The sequence below is a fragment of the Copidosoma floridanum genome, unplaced genomic scaffold, assembly GCF_036245765.1.
Source record: "Copidosoma floridanum isolate Cflo_tuat_1 unplaced genomic scaffold, Cflo_Japanese_pri ptg000026l, whole genome shotgun sequence".
Taxonomy (NCBI): Eukaryota; Metazoa; Arthropoda; class Insecta; order Hymenoptera; family Encyrtidae; genus Copidosoma; species Copidosoma floridanum.
The window spans coordinates 10655078-10679500 of record NW_028321903.1 but is presented as its reverse complement, the minus strand read 5'-3'; the positions used below and the strand labels follow the sequence as shown (position 1 = coordinate 10679500).

General features: G+C 32.5%; 1 protein-coding gene across 4 annotated transcripts in view; it reads left to right on the top strand.

Annotated features, from left to right (window-relative positions):
- The window catches only part of ClC-a (chloride channel protein 2), a 546687-nt gene that overhangs the window by 388805 nt on the left and 133459 nt on the right, over positions 1 to 24423 (top strand). For 3 of the 4 annotated variants that reach the window (XM_089595612.1, XM_023391243.2, XM_089595610.1), the window contains one exon: positions 8044 to 8274. The exons of the other annotated variant lie outside the window; for it this stretch is intronic. In XM_089595612.1, coding sequence (XP_089451738.1) covers positions 8044 to 8274 — 231 coding nt within the window. The remainder of the gene's footprint in view (positions 1 to 8043; positions 8275 to 24423) is intronic. 4 annotated transcript variants of the gene reach the window in all.

The following is a 24423-nucleotide window of genomic DNA, read 5'->3' as shown; positions in this document are numbered from 1 at the left end:
TTTGAGTCTGAGAATGAAAACTGTCATAAAAGAGAGAATATTATTGCTGCTGTCATGATTTTTGTATCTATATGACAAATTACCTCTTAAATTGTTAAATAATCGTATGGATAAGTTAGCTTTGTAGAGTGGTATTAAATTAATAAATAAAAAATCTTAATACTGTTCCATCTTAGCATGCTTCCTACTACATAATAACGTAAGACAACACAAATGATAAACGATACCAATGATTTAGAAGTATTACGTGTGGACGGTATTTTCATTGTAAAGGAAATTTTTTGTGCTTACAACTATAATTACTGTAGAACTTATGTAGAACTTAATAAACTGCAAATGAATAATTTCAACAGTTTTTTTGGCTATTTTAAATCAATTTGCATTAATAAACATTTTTAATTATTCGAATATGATACTTCTTAACTACCTTTAAAAACGTATTTTTTCTAACTTAAAGCTATGGAAAAAATAAATATTAAAATGATATAAAATATAATAAATTTTATCAAACTTTATAAAATACCATTTAGTGATGTTGTTAGGTCCTTGTGTAAATATCTTTTATAGTCCCTGACACTGTATACAAAAAACTTTTCTTAATTTTTCTTTAAATCAAAAAGAAAAAAAAAACATATTTTATGTATGAACTTACGTCTTAGAAATTTATATACTTTACCTAAGTACTGTACGGATTAGTGATAAATTTTTTTCCACTGAAATTGGATACTCACATGAAAGTATTAAACGTGTACGTACATTCATAACATGTTATAATTAACTATTAATTTGGTTGTTAAAATGGTAAATATACACGAAATGAGAAAAAAAAAACATTCGTTTCAGGTATACCTTATAAGGATGTTAATTTTTCCTTGATGGTAAATTCACTCTGGCCAAGTAGGGAAGATACTTGTTTTAGGCTTTTCTTGGACTAGGTTCAAATCTTTTTTTGACTGAAGAGAAGCGGTGTGTTATAGCATGACAAGTGGACTGTATGAAAATTTATAGAGGAGAAGAAAACGAGAAATTAAGTTAAATTTAATGATTAACTGTATTAAAATTAAATTTATTTACAACTGCAATAATAAGACAAAACTATTAAGTCTGAATTGAGCGTAAGGCAAGCTTGCTTATACGCTGCCGAAACAAGGTGTCGCCAAGAGAAATTTGCTCTCAAGACGAGCAGTATGCAAATGATGAACACTGTATTAGAAATATTTGAGTATATTTAAGTGTGAACTTGAAGTACTACACAGAGCAGTGGAAGTTACTGCTTATATTGAATTTTAAGAATAATAAAACAGTACATATTGAGTTTTAAGCATAATAACATCCAAATACGTAAAAAGACAACTTAAATGCAATAAAGAGTATATGTAGTTTATATTTTTTTATTAACTGAGACTTAAATTCAGATTTAATTCCAAATACGATAATTTTTTTTTTTACTTTTACTGTCTAAAACATTTATTTACAAACCATTGACACAGAAAAATTTTGAAATGCAGAGGAACACCTTATAACTTTCTTTTATTCAGGTGACGAAAACCTTGTTTAATGTAGTGTAGAATCTCATGTAGGCAATTGTGCAAGATGTTTTACGCAATATCCTATAATATTTCATGCATAACATGTTGTAGCATGTCTTGTAGAATACCTTGTACCATACCATCAAAAATTTTTTTATGGGGTACTATTTAATCCCTGTTCGTAACACTGCTTAGCTAAGTGTGTTAAAATTATGTTAAAATCAAGTCTTACAAGATCAAGCGATAAAAGCCATGTCATGAATCATTCATTAAAAGTGCAAATGATTTGCACATCTTTTGTAAGTTTTATAAGTTGATGAAATAAAGTTCAGCATATAAATTATTATACTGTAAAGAAACACAAGCTAAAATATTTCGAGTTTGTTCTTTGAAAAAGAATACAGTCATTGGATGATTATTCTAATAAGATACACATTTTACTCTCCTTGTAAAACATATGACTTAGAGTATAAAAGTACCGTAGTAAGAAATATTGTCTCATAAGTTAATGATTTTAAAGTAATCAGGTTACTATTTAATTATAATAAAATAAGGAGATAAAATAAGTATTGCTATTAAAATTATTAGAGAAATCTTAGCTCAAAAGCTCTCTATTGAACATTAGAAGAACGTTAGAACGTCAACTGTACATACCTTTTCCAACGAACATTTTAATATCTGGTCACACATACTACTTATAATGTACTTGCTTCCTTTTAACTTCTGTATCAAGACACAGTGGTAGCTAGAAGCATAAGAGTTTTTATTCTAATGTCACTTATAAGTTTTTTCTGTAGTTACTAAATAAATGTGCTCAGTTTGGGGTGAATTTATTTCATAAGTGTTAAAAAAATTGTCACAATTATTTTTGTTTAAGCCGTTAAGATACTTATGAAATAAATTATATTGCATAATTATAGCATTGATCGTCAGAATAACCTGATAAGCAAGGTAAGGACTGTTTTAAGACTACCTTTAAACAGAATTTAAGGCTTATGTACGAAAGTCGCTAACTCTTTCCCTGCCCTACAGGAGTTATGGTACTTAGTAGTTTTGAAACCAGCTTTTTGTTATTACAAGAAAGCTTACGTGATTGAGGACTATTTAAATCATATGTAAGATAAAAAGTTAATGCTTGTTCTGGACAAATCGAGCATGTATTTTGAAGTGAGTATTTGTGAAAATTTTTTTGTCTTGTATGAGAAGTAAAATGAAAAAAATGCGTTCGAATAAAAATGACGAGCGTTGTCATAATGAGGTGGAAAATTTATCGTTACTAACAAATCAAACTTTTCTTGAATTACGTATATTTTACATCAAATTATTTCATATTATCAAAAATTTTGAAAACTAGGGTATCGGGACTAGTTTTTGAGAAACTTAAGTTTAAAGTATCTTTTTTTATACATAGGTTAAATGAGTTATACCAATAACAGCTTCGAAGCCATACATAACAAATCATATTATTTTTATAAAAATACTGTACGCATCTTTGAAATTACTATTTTCTAAGGATATCTTAAAAATATGGGGTAGTGGTACTTAATACAGTGTGAAATAATATTAAAAATAATGTTTTTGTGCAAGACGTCTGCTAATTTAGATGCATGTTTTTGTGCTGCCGCAATTTAGCAACACAGCTAACGACAGAATAGGAGACTGCATTGCCATGTGAATTAAATACACACACACACACACATACATATATGTAGTTTACTATTACAGAGAATATTGCTATTAATATTCATAAAATGTACAAAAAAATGTTACAGAGTTCTTTAGAGTCACTCGTAAAAAATTCATGCGATGAATGATGGAAAATTTTCTGTCATTTTATAAATCTACTTAATTTTTATCTTCACAACAGATCATGAATCACTTATCAGTCATATTAGCAGATTACTTCGTATCTCTTAAAAAAATTGTTAGAGCCTCAATAACTTTTTTTTTCTTTGTTACCCTTACTTTTCCATAACCATTATCTTCTGCAAGCAAGACCCTGATAAATTATTTTTTCCCACGCTTATATGCATTTTGTAGAATAGACATCGACAAGCCATTCTCAGCAAGACGTTTTATCATCACTCTTGAAAGAACATTGTCCGATGGTTGAAGGTCTTGCTTAAGCGAATTGCCAGTTTCTTTTTTTATTTCATTGTGTACCAAATCATTTGTTGACTTCGTTGAGGAAATCAATAATTAATTTAATATCAAAGCATCACAAATCTTTTCTAATGCTCAACAGTCACCAAATGCTTCATAAGCATCTTCCTTATCCCATCCTGTAATATATTTTGCAGCAAGATTTGGTTGATTCAAAGACGCCTCTTGCCTTGCAATTTTTGAGTAAGTCTTGAAAATTTTGTAAGCATCTGTTACTCCACAAACACACTTACAAAATTCTGTCAACAAATCAAAACTACAAAGCGCTCGATACATTTAAGGAAAATCAAAAGTAAAGCAATTGTGTCCAACCAAAATCAAAGGCTTTGTAAACTCTTGTAAGAACCTTATAAAATTTTTAAGAAAAGATTACCGGCTGACACTGGCAACTGGTTCAGTTTTCAAAAAAATTTGGCCTCCGATCATTTTCAATCTAGTGATATCGGTTACTCGGGATAGAATTCCATTGACAGGATGAGCGTTTTTGAGAAGTTATGAGAATTATTTCCAAAACACTTTTCTGCAATTTGCACAGTTTCTGAAGACTTCTAAAAACCTGTAGTTTCAATATAAAAAAATACGGTAACTGTATCTTTTGGGATTTCATTGAAAAATCGTGGTCGAGTCTGATTAATTACTGTTGCAGTTTGCAGGAAGGTTACATCACATATGTATGACAAACCCTCTTTTTTGTTTTGACTTAAACGTTTACGTTTTTTTGCTTACTTAATAGCCAACCTGCGTTTTTGAAAGAAATAGTTTTTTTAAGAATAGCACGTCTCCATTTCCAGTAATCTTTTTTGTTTCTCATTTGGTCTGTCCAATTTTCTGAATGAAAATTCAATTTCTCATAAGATTTCACTACATATTTTGTTCCCAGATTAATTTCAGCAGCAGTGGCATAAATTCTATAATGATGACTGAATGTGCCACCATAAAATTAACTTTTAGGCGCCTTACTGGCAACAATGTGATTAAAGTTTTCATTAGCTTGTGACGAGCCTCCTGATGATAAAGAAGCTGCGTTTGCAGCAAAGCGACCAAAAAGTTCATTCAAATGTATTTTGAGATCTTTTCCTTGTGAATCTTCTCCTTTCGATAATCCTCTGTGCTTATAATTATATGGATCTGCTTTATAACCGCACCACTCTCCACATAAAGCATGAGAGCCAAAAGCATGGCTTACAACACTTATAATTGCACTGGCAGTGGCAAATGGATTGTTGCAGTACTGTGATAGAGCATAACTAAAGCATTTCTTTAAATAGTCAATGACGCTACCATCAAATTGATACTTTGATTTTATTTGATACAAAAAATTATGACGGCTTTTAATAGTGTGATTTTTATCAAACCATTTTGCGATTTCATGATTAGAATTTTCTCTTACTTGAGAAATACTTGAATTATCACCATCACCAATAAACATATCAATTTGAACATTAGCTTTAGCAAGCAAAGTACTATTATTGGACATGAGATCAACAGCAACTGAAGACTCTATACTTTTTGCTGTTTCATCAAAAACACCCTGACAGCTATGGGAGTCATTACTGTGTCCTCTTTCACATTGGAAGCATTTTCTCATTTTTGTTGAAAAGCCAATGAGTTTTCGAGATCGAAATCCAAAAAGGGAGCCATGTCCTGTGAAGCTGTCGTATGCCCTTCCTGTACCTCTGGTGCCGTATCCCATGTTAAAACCAGCGGCAATACCTATGCATTCTTCACTATTCTCAGAAAGGTGTTGACCAAACCTTGAAAGAACAATAATAATATTGTTAAACAGTTGTGGATTCTTTGATTGTAAACTTTAATACTTTTTATTGCATAATACTCATTGATCAATTATAAACTTCACTAACAATAGAAAAAAATCCTTTTTAAATTCATACTTACAGCTTATGCTAACGTGTAATTCATTATGTTGTAGCAGAAGAAAATATTTAACAAAAGTTCAAGATCCAACCGTAACAACTTCAATGTTACAGACAAAAAAATTAATTTACAACATGATCAAATTCAAATCATATAGAATCTATAAAAGTGAAAAAACAAGTATGTATGAAAATAATCTCTTATTAAAAATAAATTAAAACAATCCTATGTCGCCTACTTAAGTCCCGCTTACGGTGTTTTCCGTTTTCCCTGACAAATTATCTGTCACGGAATGCTTAGCTTTTGTTGCTTGGAGCGTGCGGTATAAAGCAGCTTTAATTTTTCTTTGGGCACACTTTTTTTTAAGATACAAACCACATTTACTTTGTAGAAGATTCATGTTGTACACAAAAATCATATAACTTATAGCTTGCACGGTATGTGTACACTTGTCAGTTTGTCACTATAATCACAAGTATGCATATGTATTCATGTATGCGTGTGTATGTGTGTGTGTATACATAGCATAACTACAGGGGGAATCTCTAGGGGTCTATACGAGACAGCTGATCGATAGTGTTGCAACATTTCCATTGCGACAAACTACACTCGTCAGTTGAACAATGTTTAAACGTTTTTAATTAATCGTTAATAAATATAATTCATTTGCCATAAGTGTTTACATTCATCGATAAATATTTCATGAATTTAGACCTTGAATTCATAATTATCTAAGCGACTTTAAATTAACCTCGGATTTGACTACCTTAGTCCACGGATTTTCTACCTTAAGAAGGTGTTGTTGATTTCGGTCAAGAAGATGCTTAACTTGCGACCAACTACTATGATTAAGAGTTCCATTTTATTTGCCAGCAATAAATCTTTTTTTTATTCGATATTTTTCTGAAGATATTTCTTTCTTTGTGCGAAGCTGATTTTATCAGCTCTATTTTGGTGCCAAAACCCGGGAATTTTAATTACATCGGAAAATTGCGCAAGAGAAAATATGGAAAAAAAGACCAGCAGTTCTAAAAAATGCTCAAACAAGGAAACAGCGAGAAATCCACCCACAGCGACAACAGTAGCAGCAGCAACGGTGGCATCTGCATCGAGACAAGTTGATGTGTCTTGGCCAGGACAAGCAGCTCAGACATCACTGGTGATCCTTCTCTCATAAACAGCTCTGACAACAATCGCCCACAGTTGACGATGACGACAAGCCGCCACCACCACACCCCCCAGCCCTGGCTCGTACATGACCTTCTGTAACAGGCCGGATGGCTATCTCCTTGACTTTCTAATTAGAATCGGAAACCTAGCAGTCACACCATCTGTTAACAAGTTTTTAAGCAGTGAGAGAAGGCTTTTTGGCAGACTCAAAACTCAATTAGTGTTCCCAAGTGTAATGAACGTATTCTTTTGTAAGATTAATTCATTGTTGGAACAGTGTATGTAATAGGTAGGTTAAATTAAAACTGTATTTTGAACGGCCCTGTAACATTGTTGATAAAGCAACTTACTTGCCAGTTTCTATTCCTTACAAATTTTGTCAGATTTACACTGGCATACACACTTAATAGGGACTGTGTAGTTAATTTATGAAAATGCATATTATGTTATATCTTCCTGTTGCAAAACAACACAGCTGTCTCAGTATACTTGCATGTTTTACTTAATCCAACCTTGAAAGTATATGTCATGGGCAAAATTTGATCACTCTTATGAGTTCCTCAAACAATTATTAGAGGCTCTAATACCAGCTGTTTCTTAACAAAATCTTGCGATATTGAAATAAGCCTTTATTGTTCACTGACAAGTATAATGTGTTACAGTGCTATTCAAGATACTTGTAATTAAACTATCTATTACATACACTGTCAAAATAGTTAACTAATCTTGATAAAGAATAAATTCATTACACTTGGCAGCACTGATTGAGTTTTCAGCCTGCCAAAAAGCCTTCTCTCGCTGATTGTAAACTCACCAATAGATGGTGCAACCGACAGGTTACTGATCCTAATTCTACTAAGCAGCAGTGCGTTCGCGGACGCCTTAACTTTGTCTTTTGATGTCAAAGCGGCAGTGCGTTCATGCCTTTCGAAATCTTGAACTTTAAAGTTGCAATTTCAGAGTAAAACCAACCTTTGAAATTTTTTTAAATATTTATTTTAATCTACGCACGAAAATCTGTGATAAATTACCTTTATATTGTATATTTTTTTTTAGTTATTTAGAAAAAAAAAAATGATTTTTGACGTAGAGGTAAGAATTCCAATATTGTGACCATCACTGATGGCCATAAATCAGGTCAAAAAGTCTAAAAAACTTAGGTAATTGTTTTTATAATGAGCACTATCAATTAAGCAAACAGTGTAAATATTGTATCAGTTAGCGTGTTAGCGTTAAATAGTAGTGTTAATAAAAAAATATTAACCTAAAGATGTTATATAAGCACAATACATTGTCAAACTAATAGGTGGATACGCAACCGTTGGAGCGGCTGCATTCTCTGGTGCCGTTACCCACACAATATCAGTTAGCGTGATTATATTTGAGATGACAGGCCAGATTACGCACATCGTGCCGATGATGATAGCTGTGCTAATCAGCAACGCCGTTGCAGCGTTACTCCAGCCGAGTATATACGACAGCATTATACTCATTAAAAAGCTGCCTTATTTGCCAGATTTGCTACCCTCTGGCTCAGGTTTGTATTTTATTCATTACTTTCCAGTAAGTATTGCTGCAAAATAATAAACCACGAGCCTTAACTGAATGTGTATAAGCTGTATTAGTTTGCTGAAATAGAAAAAAAACTAATTCATTTAAAATAAAATTAAATAGTTTTGCTGTCTAAATTAACTTTGGAAGCACTAAACAAAAGTTTATTTTGTATTTAACCTTATGAAATACTTTTTAAAGACCTACGACATTTGAAACCTCATTCTAATTAAATAATTTTGTAAATAAGAAAGTAACTTCTGTTTGTACCTCCAATGCAACAGTACGACGACCTCCCTCCCTTTTATTTTGCAATAAAAATTTTACATTTTTCCTGGATTCAAAAATCGCGTTGACTGTTTAGTAGGAATTATAGGAAAAAATTTGTTATTCTTCACACAGGAGCGGACTAACCATTTAAGCTTATCGGTGTCATCACCGATGGGTCACGATGTCAAAAGGCTGATCCAGGCTAACACTCTATATGCATTTGTCAAATGCTAGCTCAATTAGCTAATTTTAGTCAGAGCTTGTATTTTTCTGGGAATATTTCTGTTACGTCCATAGACAACAAAGTTTTGATATGCAGTAGCTTAAAAATCATAGAGTATAATATGTTTCTTTGAGCTCTATTGCCTCATCTTTTAGGCTTAATATTTTTAAAAATACAAAATCTACGTTTAGAAATGAAATTCTTAAAGAGAAAATATTCTTCTAGAAGGAAGTGTTTTAAAGTTTGTGAAGAACAATTTCTTGTCAATATGGCCGAAACTTGTCAAAAAAAGTATATAAACTATACTAAAAATAAACTAAGCCTATTAGTTATGAATAGCGCCAAATGTTACTTAACTTCGAAGATTAATGGAACTCCAACTCTACCACTGCGACACCATGACCAATCGTATATTGTTGTCTAAAAACATTTAGTTGAAACATACAACAACATTTAATAAAATAAAATGTTGACAATTCTTTCCGTTTATAGTCAGACCTATAATCTTTTGTCCTCTATCCTCTAAAACCTTAAAAATGCTCAACATTTAATTAGAAATAAAATGTTGACTATTCTTTTTATTTATGATCAGACCTATAATCTTTTGTCCTCTATCTTCTCGAACTTTAAAAATGCTTACCCAGGCTCCTCTACAAATCAACGGAACAAAGTCACTGTTAACTGTAACCGTATAAGAGTGCCTGTACATGGGATATCTGCATTCTGCAGATTGGAAAACTCCCTTCCAATACAGCTCCCTAAATTGAGAGAGAGGTTCGATTACGTGACCATATAATATGACCTCTTTGGTCACGTGATCAGATCCCTCTCTCACTCTAGTGAGTTTTAATGAAAGCGAGTCTGCCAGTCTCCAGAAGACATGTAATCCATTAACAGGCACCCTTAGGCATGGGCAGTTAGACACCCTGTGACAGTGTCTTATGCGAGTCCCATATGTACGTCTCTACGCGCACGCTTGCCGTCGTTCGGGCGTCTTTTTTCTGCAAGGCAATACGTCATTCTACTCATGTTCTCTCTCTCTCTCTCTCTCTTCTGGCCTTTCCACTCCCCTCTCTACTGTCGTTGCTGGCACTCTCTCACTACCTTCAACCACGTCCATTTTTTTGTCTCTTGCACAAATGAATATCAAACATGCTAAAAAATATTCGTCTCACTATAAAAAAGTTTTGCTATCCCTGTCTATCTAAGCACTGTTTGGTATAAATGAAATAGTATTGTATTTTTTACGCTACAGAATTAAAAACATGTATTCAAAAATTCCATTAACAGGCACCCTTAGGCATGGGCAGTTAGACACCCTGTGACAGTGTCTTATGCGAGTCCCATATGTACGTCTCTACGCGCACGCTTGCCGTCGTTCGGGCGTCTTTTTTCTGCGAGGCAATACGTCATTCTACTCATGTCCTCTCTCTCTCTCTCTCTCTCTTCCAGCCTTTCCACTCCCCTCTCTACTGTCGTTGCTGGCACTCTCTCACTACCTTCAACCACGTCCATTTTTTTGTCTCTTACACAAATAAATATCAAACATGCTAAAAAATATTCGTCTCACTATAAAAAAGTTTTGCTATCCCTGTCTATCTAAGCACTGTTTGGTATAAATGAAATAGTATTGTCTTTTTTACGCTACAGAATTAAAAACATGTATTCAAAAATGGAAGAGTTGGTATATGCTCACTTAGATATTTTAAGTAAGCTTACTTTCAGCTAGGAGACATTCTGGATTTTTTTCAAAAGTTTTGATTCATTATAATGGTAGTTCAAATACAATTCAATTTCTCACTCTATAAAAGCCAGTGTTGAGTTTTAAGACCTAATGGTTTTGTTAACAATACGTCTGATTATAAATGTAAAAAAATATTACAAGCACATACGATTTTATTAAAAAGAAGGTCATTATGTTTCAGCACTGTCTTATTATTTTTATAATTCTTGGAACCTCCTTAATACTTTTTTCTGACTTGACCAATAGACAGTACATTTTAAACACATTAATTGATCTTTAATCAACCGAAAAATTATGAAATGATTAATTTTTATCGGGCGCATATTTTTTTTTTTATTTGAGGAGCGTGAAAGGGGTATATGCCTACGAGAAAAGGAATAGATTTGCGTGGAAATATTCATATAGGCGCACATTTTGGAGACACGTCAAAAATGTATACTGAATCTGCGCCTACGAAGAGAGCAGAAAGGAGTGAATATGTTGAGTATAGCTACAGTTGAGCGTATAGCCAAGTAAAAGCAAGTGACGGCTGACGGATCTTTTTTGCTCAACCTTTTTTGTTGAACATAGAAACTTTAATAATAACTTTGCTATTATAACCATTTTTTAAATTATTTTTATTTTTGTTATTGTTTTCGTCATTGTTATTTTTATATTGTTACTATTATAATAATATTACTATTATTCTCATTATTTTTAATACTTGTATTTAAAACTAATAGAGAAACTTAGAACAAACACACGTAGAATACCTTGACACTGCCAATGAGTTGATTATTATTTGTAAGTAAATATATATTGAGTAATTTAATGATAAGAAATAGCTTGAACATTAATTTCGAATTATCTTATCTTCATTTTCCAAAGTGTGGGAGAAATTTTAGCTTCACAAAAGTCGAAGACGTTCTTCAGCACTCAAAAAAGTTTTCCTCATAATTTAAAACAATGCACTTGCAATTATTTTTATTACATAACTTCTTTTTCCATCATCTCTGACAGTAGAGTTTGTTGTTTACGTTCACTTAATAAGACGTAAAGCAACAAACATCCAGCCGCAGGATTTCATTGCGTCTTTTAAGCCAGGCGCTTCTACGAGGTCCATCCTCTTAAATGCACACTGAATATCTATCTACATTTATAAGATCTATAACGAATTTTTTCATCTACATACATATGGTGGCCAAATACTGTTTTTTTTTGACGGCCAGACACATGTGCGCATCGTCTATTCAGTGCCTTCTGCTAACCGCCTTTGTCGCTGCGTCAAGTCGGTTCGCGCCTATATTAACTATAGCATGTCCCAGTTTTTACCTTGTCTTACTTATTGTTTATCGTATGATCTGTTTCTTGTCTCTTATGTACGTGTAATCAAAATTACCACTACGTGGTTTTTTTACAAACTTTATTTAAAGTTCAAAGTTACTTGTAGGTAATCGTGAGTAAATTTTCATGGCTTTTGGATTGCTACATAAAAACTCTCAAGCTTTATATGAAAAAGCCCATACTTAATACATGGACTGGAAAACCAACAATAAAGTATCTTTTGATGAAAATTTCTTTTCAGTTTACTTTGAAGAACTTTAAAAAAAATATTAATTTTTTTATTGCATTTCGTATTAAATTATGCATTCGTTTTTTGTGGTCAATCGATTGGATCAATTTCTTAAGAAAGTATTTCTATATTTACTTTGTACATAGATATATATGCTGAAAGAATCAGAACGACTGAAAGATCGATCACGGAAAAAACGTATTCATTATTGGGCACGTTTGATTATCCATCGTTCGTTCGTTCGCACTCCATTAGGTCCATGATGTATAAGATCAATGCCAAAGGAATGTACGATTACATAAAGGTACATGTTTTTAGACTATAGTTAATTCCCGTGTTGAGACTACTTGTTTCAGTGCATTTTTTTACTGATACGACTGCTCTTTAAGTGAAATAACAGCCTGTTATCGAGAAAAGTATTGAATTTTAACATCTTTGCGTTACTTCTAGATAATGTGCTTTACCTAGTGTCACCAGCTCACACATTTTGTGCCTTATTTTGTAGGTTAATGGTTGTGTATGTGCACATGTTGTAAGTGTTAATTATTGGTATAGGGTGGACATTACACAGTGAATTACTAAGTGAATTAACGAAGAAAGGTCATTTGTGGTAAAAGTATCCTTTTTGACAATTATCTCAGCTTGGCAAATTTTGAAATAAACGAACACAGTCACGTTTGAAGAGAGAAAATCTGATCCCCCAAGACTAAAGTAATAACCTTTGACAACACTTGTTCCTTAGAAGTATCTCTGTAATTATTTATGAATGTCTATTGATATCTTAGAGAAATGAGCTTATAATTTATCTTATGTATTCAACATTATTTCTTACTAAGATCTAGAAATATTCTTGGTCTCTACATAATATACATGCGTCATGTGCCCTGCACACTCTTAAGACAAGTATGCATATCAGCTTCATACGCGTTGGGTGGCTGGCTGACAACTTCTTTCCTTCTTTATTAAGATTCCGTTACTTAGGTGATTAGAAAAGTGAAATTCTTCGTGTCAAAGATATAAATACTGATTTCTTTCTTTTCAACAAAAAATTTTTTTTTTTATAATCTTTTTTTAAATTTATTTTATTAAATTTACAGGAAACTATTACCTTTATACTGACTTAAAAAATAATTCAAAGTATAACAATATAAAAACTAACAAATAAACTTATATAATACATAAATTTTTGTGTATCTGTTGCTGTAAGTAATCTCATTCTCAACATTATGAAGACCACTGCACGAGGCTCTTGGGGTTTGGGAGAGATGCTTGGAAAGAAAAAGAAAAATCACTGCGCACGCTAATAGTATACAATAGTTTTTATTAGAAAAAGGTGCTGTCGTAATCTTTTTTACCTTTTATCATCTTTCACAAGGCTGTTGTGTGTGTGCTTACTGGCCAACGGCTAGCGATCAACTGACGAGCCTGATGCGCAGCATTGAGCGTGTACATACATAGTACTTACACATGTCTTCATATAGCGCTCTAAATCAACCCCTATTTTAGCACTCCCTTTAGTTCTAATAGAGCGCTTATTTCACATTTTCTCTGGCTGATCATGATAAATAATATTTAAAAAAAAATGAAATGAAGAAATAGAAAAAAAACATTAAGAAAGTCAGCTTTTCTTTTGTAATTTTCCAGACTCGGTAATGGTTGTTACTTTTAACTGAATTTAAACCATAAAGATTAGATTCAAATGATTAAACAAAATTCACTGTCGTATAGTATTAGCAGTAATTTAGTAATTTCTTAGTCATTTTCTTATGTTATTCAATTGTTAAAGGTTTAGTGGAAATGTCAGAAATCTGTTCTTTAGAGGAAATCCACTTGATTTGTTAAACCTATATTTTGCATATTCTTTTACGTTATGTTTTCGCACTGATGCCACATATCTGAGTTTAGTTCCATCATAAGACTTAGCGCTTGCATTGGCTGCTTTATTATCACACCACACGGTCGTTGTATTAAATGTAATATTTATCACAGCTGTCAAAGTGTTTCTGAGAGCCATGAGTTCTTGACATGCCTCTCTCACACTATATATTCAGTCTGGCAAGATAACAACCAAACGTATGCTTGTTTGTGAGTTCTCCAAGACATTGAGTCGCCAAATACCGGTACCGAAAAACTCTCTTGACTATTTGTCTGTCTTCTTCCGTGGGTTTGATCTGATGTTTACTTAATACATTCACTGCATAAGAGATATCAAGTTGGACAGTTTTTGCTAGATACAGCAAACTGCAAACTGCTTCCCGATTTGGAAAATTTTCTGGTTTGTCTACATTTTGGTCTCCTTCGTTTTCAGATTCTTCTCTGTCTCTTTACTGTGAATTGATGACTTACCCCGTCACCATGGGTGTTTTGAACTGTCGTGCATTGTCAAAATCAAATTTCTGCAGCATTTTGTTCGTGTATTTGTTTTGTGTTAGATGAGTAGTTCGATTGACTTTATCTCTGTTGATTTGTATTCCTAGGAAGTTATTTACTTCCCTTAGATCAGTGATTTTGAATTTGGCTTTGAGCTTGTCACTGACTTTTGTAATTTTTCTGTCATATTTGCTTGCCATTAGCGTATCATCCACATACAGAATCAAAATTAAGAACCTATCATCACATCTCCTTATAAACAGGCAAGGCTCATTGTGATATTCCAGGAGTCCTATTTTTGTATCTGTCTCTGAAAACCTTTCATACCCATGTTTGGGACTAATGCTAAGTCCGTACAGAGATTTTTCCAACTTGCAAACTATAGTCTTTCTTTATTATTAGGCCAAAGGAATACCGTCTAGTATTTCCATATATATCTCGTCATTTAATATACCATTCAGTAAAGCAGTCTTGATATCAAGCTATTGTATTTCCAAATTTTATTTATCTATAACTGCCGATTACCAACCTGGCTTTATATAATATGTTTTCAGAGTTATCTTCTTTCCTTTTTAGAACCAATCAAGAATCAATTACATTAGGTTTCCTGCCTCTGTCATCAGTCATTGGTTTCTTCACAATCTTCCAGACGTTTTTCTCGTTCATTGACTTCAGTTCTTCTTCTCAAGCCTGCCGCCATTCTGTGCTATTTCTACTCTTTAGAGCTTCTTAGTAGCCGATTAAATCTTTGCAAATTGCTGCTAGTAATGCGTGATATACCTCATCCTGATTTTAATTTACAGAGCAGTCTTCTTCGTTTTAATTTTCTTGTCCAAATCTGATTAGATTGTTTGAGTTATGGGACACCTGCAGTACTGTGAAGCTAGTGTCATGTATTAACTTCTGTCATTTTTCAGGTGGAATCTCTTCCGTCATTTGATCTGTAAGGTGTTCAGTTGTAAGCATAAACTGCCGTGCTCAGGGTCAAAGTCCTACATGTTCTCTGGGAGACTGGAATCAATGATGTAGACTCTCGTTTTCTTCAAAATTGTGAGGTTAAACCATTTAGCCGTTATGTTATGCTCTGGCGTATCTGGGCTAGCCAGCTGCATTTCAGCCCCCACTCTTTTCAACACGTTTTGGGTAAAGCAACCAGTAAACTCTGTTCCTTGATCAGACTGCGATAGCAGAACTTGGGGTGATACCCTAAAATGTTTCCGGAGCCTTCAAAAAAATTTTCTAAGCAAGTTTCTGTATCATTTTTAGCTTTTATTGGATATGCCATGGCCATTCTAGAGTAATCGTCCACAAATACCAACACAAATCAGTAGCGTTTGGTACGCAAGATTGGGCTAATTGGATCCATGATATCCGAATGAATGATCTGGAGGGAAGCAGTAGCTCTCGCTCTTACTGCCTAGCTAGGAGCTTATTGAACTTTGCCATTGATCATACATCACAATTGGATACACTGACGTTAAATATAACTTTCTTCAAATCTTTGTTATCTGGATATTTTTTGTGATTTATTTTTTCTGGATATATTAAAGTTTTCAAAAATACACGGTATTGTGATGTTTCTACGTTACAGGTATTAGAGGTTATAGTAATTAAACATAGTAACTTTGTCATTTAAACATGTGAATTATCAAATTATATACATGTCCCGGCTATTTTTACAAACTTAAGGAACATTTCTTCGATTTTTATTTATTTACTTTAAAAATTTAACAAAGTACCCAAAATACTTAAAAATGCAGGTGGCGATTTTGTGCCTAATCATAAACCGATGTTAATTTTTTCATGAGTATCCGATCGTCAGTTCTGGATCTGCGGAATCTCCTTAACTGATTGTACCACACAGTCAGATAAAAGTACATAATTTAACATAAATTTTGCTAGTCAAGTGTGAACTTTTGTCTATTTTTTGGTTTCAATTGCATTATAATTAAATTTTTTTACGATTCCCTGAAATCCGTGCCTTAGATTAAGTTTGTAATAGTTTCTGTTAACTTGGCTTTTTTGGAATCAATAGGTTGTTTTAATCTAAAATTTTGCTGTCTGAAATTATTTCTAATTTTTTTATAAGATCCTATTTATTTTTATAGTAATTTTATCTGTTGCTTCAAGGATTTTGTATACTGTTTATATGGAACTAAACTAAATTTCTTATTCCAAACGTTTTTAGGGTACTTGGGCGTTTACACGAAAATTGAATGCATACACTTTTGTTTGCTCAACTTTATTGGTCATTATATCTCTTATGTAATTATTTTGATTTCAGTCTTTTTAATAATCTAAATGAACTCTATTAGTTTCAACTTTATCAGTATCGAAAAAAATTTTTTTTCCAGAAGGATGTAATGAGTCATTGAAGCATTCTGTAACAATAAACGTATCATCATTTCCACTAACATTTTGTTTTACATGCATCTAAAATGGTATACTACTACCTGGAATTTCTGGATATTCTTTACCATCGATTCACACATGTTCTCTAGGCACATTTGCTTCATGCAATTTTTCTTTACTGTGGTCTTAATGTAGTGAATGATCTGCTACATCATCCCTTTCACATAGTTAAGGAATTTTCAGAGGTGCTTGTTGTACAGTGTCAGGTTCAACCGACCACCAATCAATGGGCACGGTGTTGGTTTTTAAGCATAATTTTTTTTTTGTTTGTTTTGTTACGTCAATTGTGAAAAAATTTTTTCCACGAAGACCAGCAGTTCGTACCAAAGATGCCGTCCATAGTCAAAGATTTATATTGCCTACACACGAAAACATTGTCCAATAACATTATTTTTAAAAAACAAATGATATCCCAAGAATTCACATAGTTCGATGCTTTATATCGATATTTAGTAAAAACACGATTACTTAATGACACATTCTACGAGCTCGGTATTCCAATGTAACGTACTAAGTGTTAAGATTCAAAAAATTAATAAAAATGTATAATTGTATTCTCCAGTATAAAAATGAATGACGAAACTGACAAATAAAATACACTGTTTTTTTAACATAGTCAAAAAAATGTTTATTATACTACGTTTACAACATTTTTCTTTTTAACTAGTGCAAGAAAACCATAAAATCTTATTAATTCAATTTTTAATTATTCCATTTATTCTACAACTTCATTATTAAATGCTTGCAACGTACCTGAGTGCAGTATCCGAACATCATGATGTTCTTTTTGTATATTTTTATCCGGAAATCAGAAAAGCTGAGCACCAGATATCTTTGGTTCTGTACAGTCTTGATACTGATAAAAATTATAAGTCCTTAACACCGTTATTTCTATTTATAGGCATAAGATAGTTATATACACGCATAGCATATTGGACAGTAAAATTTAACAATCCTTACGAAAACAAGACCATTTTTCAGGTTTTAATGAACATGATTGCAACTGACCACGTTCAGACAATCATATTTTTTTCCTAAAGCGAATTGCCTCGTGAAAGTGGTTGATAACCATGATTATTTCTTTAATGACCATAATTTTCACATCACCCACAATTGTTTTTTTTTAAATAATCTTTTAACCATACAACTACTTAAGTTTTCATGTAAGCGTGATAATTAATAAACGGTCAAATCCAAAAGAAGACACCTTTAACTCTACTGCTTTTCCTTTATTAGAAAGAGAACGATAGAGGTTTTTGATTACACTCTGCATAACAGAAGAACTGACCTTGATACACATATATATATTTATATATATATATATATATATTTGACTTAATTACTGTAAAAAAAAGTAGAATCTTAGAAAAAAAAATGGGTCATGGGACCCACGATAGAAGTGAAACTTCAAGTATCAAATATTAAACTCATTTTATACAGAAAATGATTTGAGAACCAATCATATGTGTTTTTGATACGAGTTAAGATAGACCTACAATTTCATAAAGATAGACCGCAAATACGAATTTGAGGTTATGTAATCATAACAAATGACACCTCAATTTGTGCGTCTCAATATTTTATTTCCCCTTTAGGATACCCGTAAGAAATAGGTATTTTTTGCCTATTTTTCTTCTCCATCAAGATATGACGATTTTTCTTATTTTATGAGGTTATGTTGTCATGAAAACACTTTAAATATCTTCGCGCACATCTGTTTTATTAATGTTTAAAGTATACTGTAATTTATGCGAAAATACGAATTTAAGGTTATGTAATCACAAAAAATGACACCTCTATTTGTGCGTCTCTATATTTTATTTCCCCTGTAGGATACCCGTAAAAAATCGGTATTTTTGGCCTATTTTGCTTCTCCGTCGACATATGACGATTTTTCTTATTTTATGAGGTTATATTGTTATAAAAAGACCCTTTAAATTAATTTGTGGACAGCTCTATTAATTTTTAAGGTATACTATAATTTTTTCACAATTTATAACTCATATGTCAGAAAAGTACAACTAAAATACGAAATTGAGGTTATTTAGTAACAAACAATACCTCATTACACACACACACACACATACGTAAGAATTTGAGCATGTAGTAGCAAGGGGAGCGAGGCGGAGAGAAAGGCCGTCCCACGTCCCACTCTACGCGTATATGCACTGCTCTGGTGGCAAGGGGGACGAGGCAGAGAGAGAGAGAGCAGCTGGAGTTGGAGTAGTAGGGATGCCTTTTAGTATAGCATGTGGTGGCAAGGGGGACGCGGAGACAGAGAGAGAGTGGCTGGAGTGGTGGGGGGCTCAGAAATTTCGTGTCGCTCGAAAAAATTCACAACGTGCCATTAAAAGTTTCACTTCAAAAAATTAGAAAAATTTCAGACAGCAAATTTTTAGATTAAAACAACCTATTGATTCCAAAAAAGCCAAGTTAACAGAAACTATTACAAACTTAATGTAAGGCACGGATTTCAGTAAATCGTAAAACAATTTAATTATAATGCAATTTAAACCAAAAAATAGACAAAAGTTTACACTTGACCAGCAAAATTTATGTGAAATTATGTACTTTTATTTGACTGCGTGGTACAATCAATTAAGGAGATTCCGTATATTGTCTATAAATTTAAATTAATCGCTGGTGTTAAGTATTAAAACAACAAATTCTTTTTTAAAATATTTAAAAAATTAAAATTATTTGTACGCATACGATGTATACAAATATAAGAACTTACTTGAATTGCTTCATTTTTGTCTTAACCAAAGTGATGTACCAAGCTAGTTAATTTATACTCTTTTGAAGTGTTTGATATAGCATTATAAGATAAGTTAGCGAAAACAATTTTTTTTTGTTGCAAGCGAAGTACAAGAGTCTAATAGTTTTAATTTTTCAAACTGCTTGAAAAATTGTACACATAAGCATCTATTTTGTCCTCTTCCAAAAAATCAAGTAGATTTTCTTGTAAAAGGCAAAATGTCAGCAAATCCATGAACTATGCTTTGGAAATGATTTAAAAGCAAAGTTCTTTGAATAGCTGATAATAGCCTTGGACGGTAAAAATCGCAAGTATGTGCTGTTGATATGTATTTTGTATTAACGCACATTAAAATTCATAAAATTCTTGCAAAGCCTCTGACACAGTGATTGAGTTTACGGCGATCCCGTGGCATAGTAAGGGTGCCTGTACATGGGAAACCTGCAATCTGGAGAATGCCAGTCAAAGCTTCGGCGGGCGATTCAATTCAAATTGATAGAGATCAATATTTTTTTTTTTCTTGCATTCCGTACAACAGACACCTTGTTTTCAATGAAACTAGACTCTGAAGTCGTATTTTGATTTTAGAAACTGATTTTAGTAAGAAGTTTAAAAAAATTTCGAGTCAGTATAACAAACGACTAGTCGGTAAACAGGGAAATTGCAGTAACAGGCTGCCAGCAAAAACTAGTCATTTGTTATACTTACTTGAAATTTTTTACCAAAATCAATTTCTGACATTAAAATGTGACTTCAGAGTCTAGTTTCAATGAAAACAAGGTGTCTGTTGTACGGAATGCAAGAAAAAAAAAATTGATCTCTATCAATTTGAATTGAATAGCTCGCCGAAGCTTTGACTGGCATTCTCCAGACTGCAGGTTTCCCATGTACAGGCACCCTAATATTTCTGCGTTTGCACGTAATCCGGTAACTGCACTTGATTCGTCATTCATTTCTCGAGTTAGTATAATATAAACAGAAAAAGATGAATTCGAATATTTTGCGGCGATCTGTAAAATTTCTGCATCTTTTGAAAAAATACCAGTTTCTAGATCAAAATAAACGACTATAGGTGTAGATGTGTCTTCAGCTATGTCAAAAATAAGAGTAATATCGTTATTCAAAAGCCCTGTATCTGACTATTGGGTTTCGGAACCTTAGAGACTCTTCTTCGTATGCCGTTATTGTGATTTCTTCTTCTTTAGTCGATGCATTATTTTTCATTTTTTTTTTTTTTGCCTTTGAGTCTGATGTTTGATTATACGTTGTACATCAAAAGTGTATCAAATCATTTTGGATTTTGAAAGCCATCACTCATCGTTGAGTGCTTGTAATTTTGTGGATTTTTTTTATAGCCACACCAATTAGTGCAATTAGTTAAAGTGGTCGTTGAAGGCGTGATGAGAAATTTTTTTGATTGCAGTAGACATTCCTGGGACGTCACCAGTATTTTAAGACACTCAATAATTAGAACATCGTGTGAAATATTTAGTTGAAGTTGCATTTAGTACTTTATGTTATTTTTAAATTTTCTATAACTCATTAGTCACGCATTTGCTGGTATGATTTTTATCACAGTGCTTACTAACCTCATGATCACTGCCACCACTGATAGCTGCTATGAAGCAGCTGTTGTTATCTCCAATCATTATTCCTATCTCAACATTACACTGCTTTAAAATTTTATTTTTATTAGACAGTTCAGCGGTAGTTGCAGGTTCCATTGCCCTACCTAAACCTTTAAAATTTAATCTGCTTTTGTGATTTTTAGGATCATTTTCAAGATCACACATGCGACACTTGCGATTTTTTGTTGTGTTAGCAAAAACTTTTTTTGAAAAGTATCCTATAACAGCACCTGTACCAGATAGGCTATCATATTGTCGACCTGTTCCTCTCTTCGTCCATCCCATGTCGTATGCAACAACAGTTCTAACTATAGTACCAGGTAAAACTTCTGTACTATTAGCATGGTCTTGGTTATGTATTCGCTACGTGCACAATTTTGAAGCAGCGTAACTAAGAAAAAAACAAGAACTATTGGCCCCACATAGCAGAAAACAATATTCACGATACGTTCTGTACATACAACGTTTGTTTTTGTTTTCAAAGTAAGAGCTTCTGCATATTTGTAGGTTACACTAGCTAATAGCTCTAAAAAATAAGATATATTTTATTGCATATTAATCAAGGTGTTTTAATAAACATGCATGAGTACTATGTTAACTTACTACTCACAATTTCATTTAACATTCAATCCTTAGAATTATTTTAGATGTATAAGAACTAAACTTTTTTTTGTTAGTAATGCTTAGCAGTCTGCTAGCAGGAGACAAACCTATCGCTTAGTTTCACATATTAGCACAGGTATTGCTGCGATCGCTTTTTTAGATTGTGCACGTAGCAACTGCATGGGAATATATAACCATTCTTTAAGTGTTTAGTCCTGTAAGATAGAAAATAGGATATCGTAATTACAGGATGTATTGGTCGAAAATAGTGTACACGTATTTTTACCCCTAATCAAATGATTTTATTATGTATATTCAAAAAAAAAAATTTCTTAGCTCACTTTTGCAGTTAATATAAGTTCTTCTATGTCAGCCAGAAATGTGAGAAAATGATTACAACTACCCAATGGAAAGCTGTACTGAGTGTATTTTGCAACACAACCGTTGAAAGTTGTGATATTTTCCAACTCGTTTCTTGGTTTCCTTTCGATAAAGATAGCTCTTATTTCTTCTAACTTATTTTCCAAAACTTTAAACTGAGAGGCCATTCTTTTATCTAAGTACTTAGTCATTTCTGAGGTACACGCATTACACATAAAAAAAGAAGCACTATGAACAACTAATAATGTAATTGAATTTTTCCATACCATTCAAATCATTTTTGTTAACAGTGGTCCATTGGTTACATCAGTCTGCGTACCAACACTTTGTACAGTTTTTAATATCTGACAAGAAGGACCATCGATGATATTAGCTTGAAGGTTACTTGTAGGTCGACGAACTATAAAAATTAGTAAATTCAAAAAGAGTCCTGATGAATAAATAGATATTGAGATTTCAAACTCAGTATAAATATTTTTACCCCTAATCAAATGATTTTATTATGTATATTCAAAAAAAAAAATTTCTTAGCTCACTTTTGCAGTTAATATAAGTTCATACACGTATATATTTTATTTCCAATCAAAGTAAAAATTAAATATTTAAAAATAGTTTTAAAAAATAAAATAAAAAAAATGGTGATATTCCTAAATACAAGTATTTAATGTAGTCCAAATGAATCAAACGTAATTTTAAAAAGTTGATCGAATCAAATGTATAAACTATAAAAAATTGACTTTGTGAAAATTTTAAAAATTCACAATGATATATCAAAACACGTTTAACTTTTGCGTACGTAATATCGATTACAGTTAGTAAATACTTATTTTAAGTACATAATATTTAGTTAAATGGCGTAATATTTAGTGAAAATTCAACACAACACTTATAACACTTACAGAAGTTTTTGTACTCTTGTACATTTTTTAACTGTGAGTTCTCGTTCTAGAAGAGTTCCTTGCATACAGCTATCTCGAGCCATTTTTTTCTGCTGCGGTACTCATTTCTTTTTCATGCAACTTGCATGTATTACAATGTAAAATTGGCACATTCACTGAAGACAGCACTTTATTCAGATGATTACAGTCCAAGCTACCGTTAAGAGTTCTTGAAATCAATTATTTTAGACAACAGTCAATATTAATAAATATTAAAAAATAATGGCAGTAACTAGGGACACTCAGCACATAAAATAGGCTGTATATATATGTCAAAACACTGATACTTTATCTGTTGCTGCTGAGGTACTTACATCCTAATGTTTTATCTCTTTTCCTGACTTGAATTTTGTTGAGATATTGTTAGTTTTATCAGTAGCTATCTGCGTTGTACTCTGACAATCCTCACATTTAACTTCAAGTATCAAGTATCAAGTATCATTCAGTGTTCCTCTTTTGACGCTCGAGGTTAGACTGCTCCGACTATCTGCTGTTGTTACAACTACGAACATTTCTTGAATTTGTTCCCGTATTTCTTTGCCTTTGCCTTAAATAAAAAATTTTTTCCGACACACGTTTTCTTTTGCAAAAAAACTTTTTCACTGATGGTTTCTCGGACATTTTGCCTTTGAAAAAAAGCGTTTATTGATAAAAAAACCGAGTGAACAAAATGGTTATGCTGGGTATATGGTACGTATACGTATATCCATATACTTATAGACGACGGCAACATTGCCACGAGTGAAAAGGCTGCTCTTGATCAGAAGCCTTAGTGGGGTGCTGATGGAGTCCACACTAGGCTGCCAAATTAACCACCAAGGGTCCTAGTGTGGCATCATCACGAGGCGTAGATGGGGTCATTGATAGGTTGTCCCGATAGTTGTCAAATTTAACCTAACCCTTTGCATTTTTTTTAAAGAAAAGAATTCTTTCATGAAATAAACACTTACATTAAATGCATGCAAAATTGGTCAGGTTAAACAAAAATCAAATATTTGTTATATTATTTGTATCATCTTATCCATTAAAATTTGATCAATATTTATTTTCAATTTTTTGTTACCTAATTGTAATTACATTATAATATTCAGTACCCTAATTTTCAATACTGACGTTTTCTTTTGATCTTTGGGTTCATTGCCTTGCCCAGCGTCCTCCTTCCCAATCTTTGGTATTACTAAAGACTATCCCTAGAGCAACCAAAAACATTTTTCCATTTATTTGCCCATTTGGTAGCTGCGTGTTGAAAACTTGAA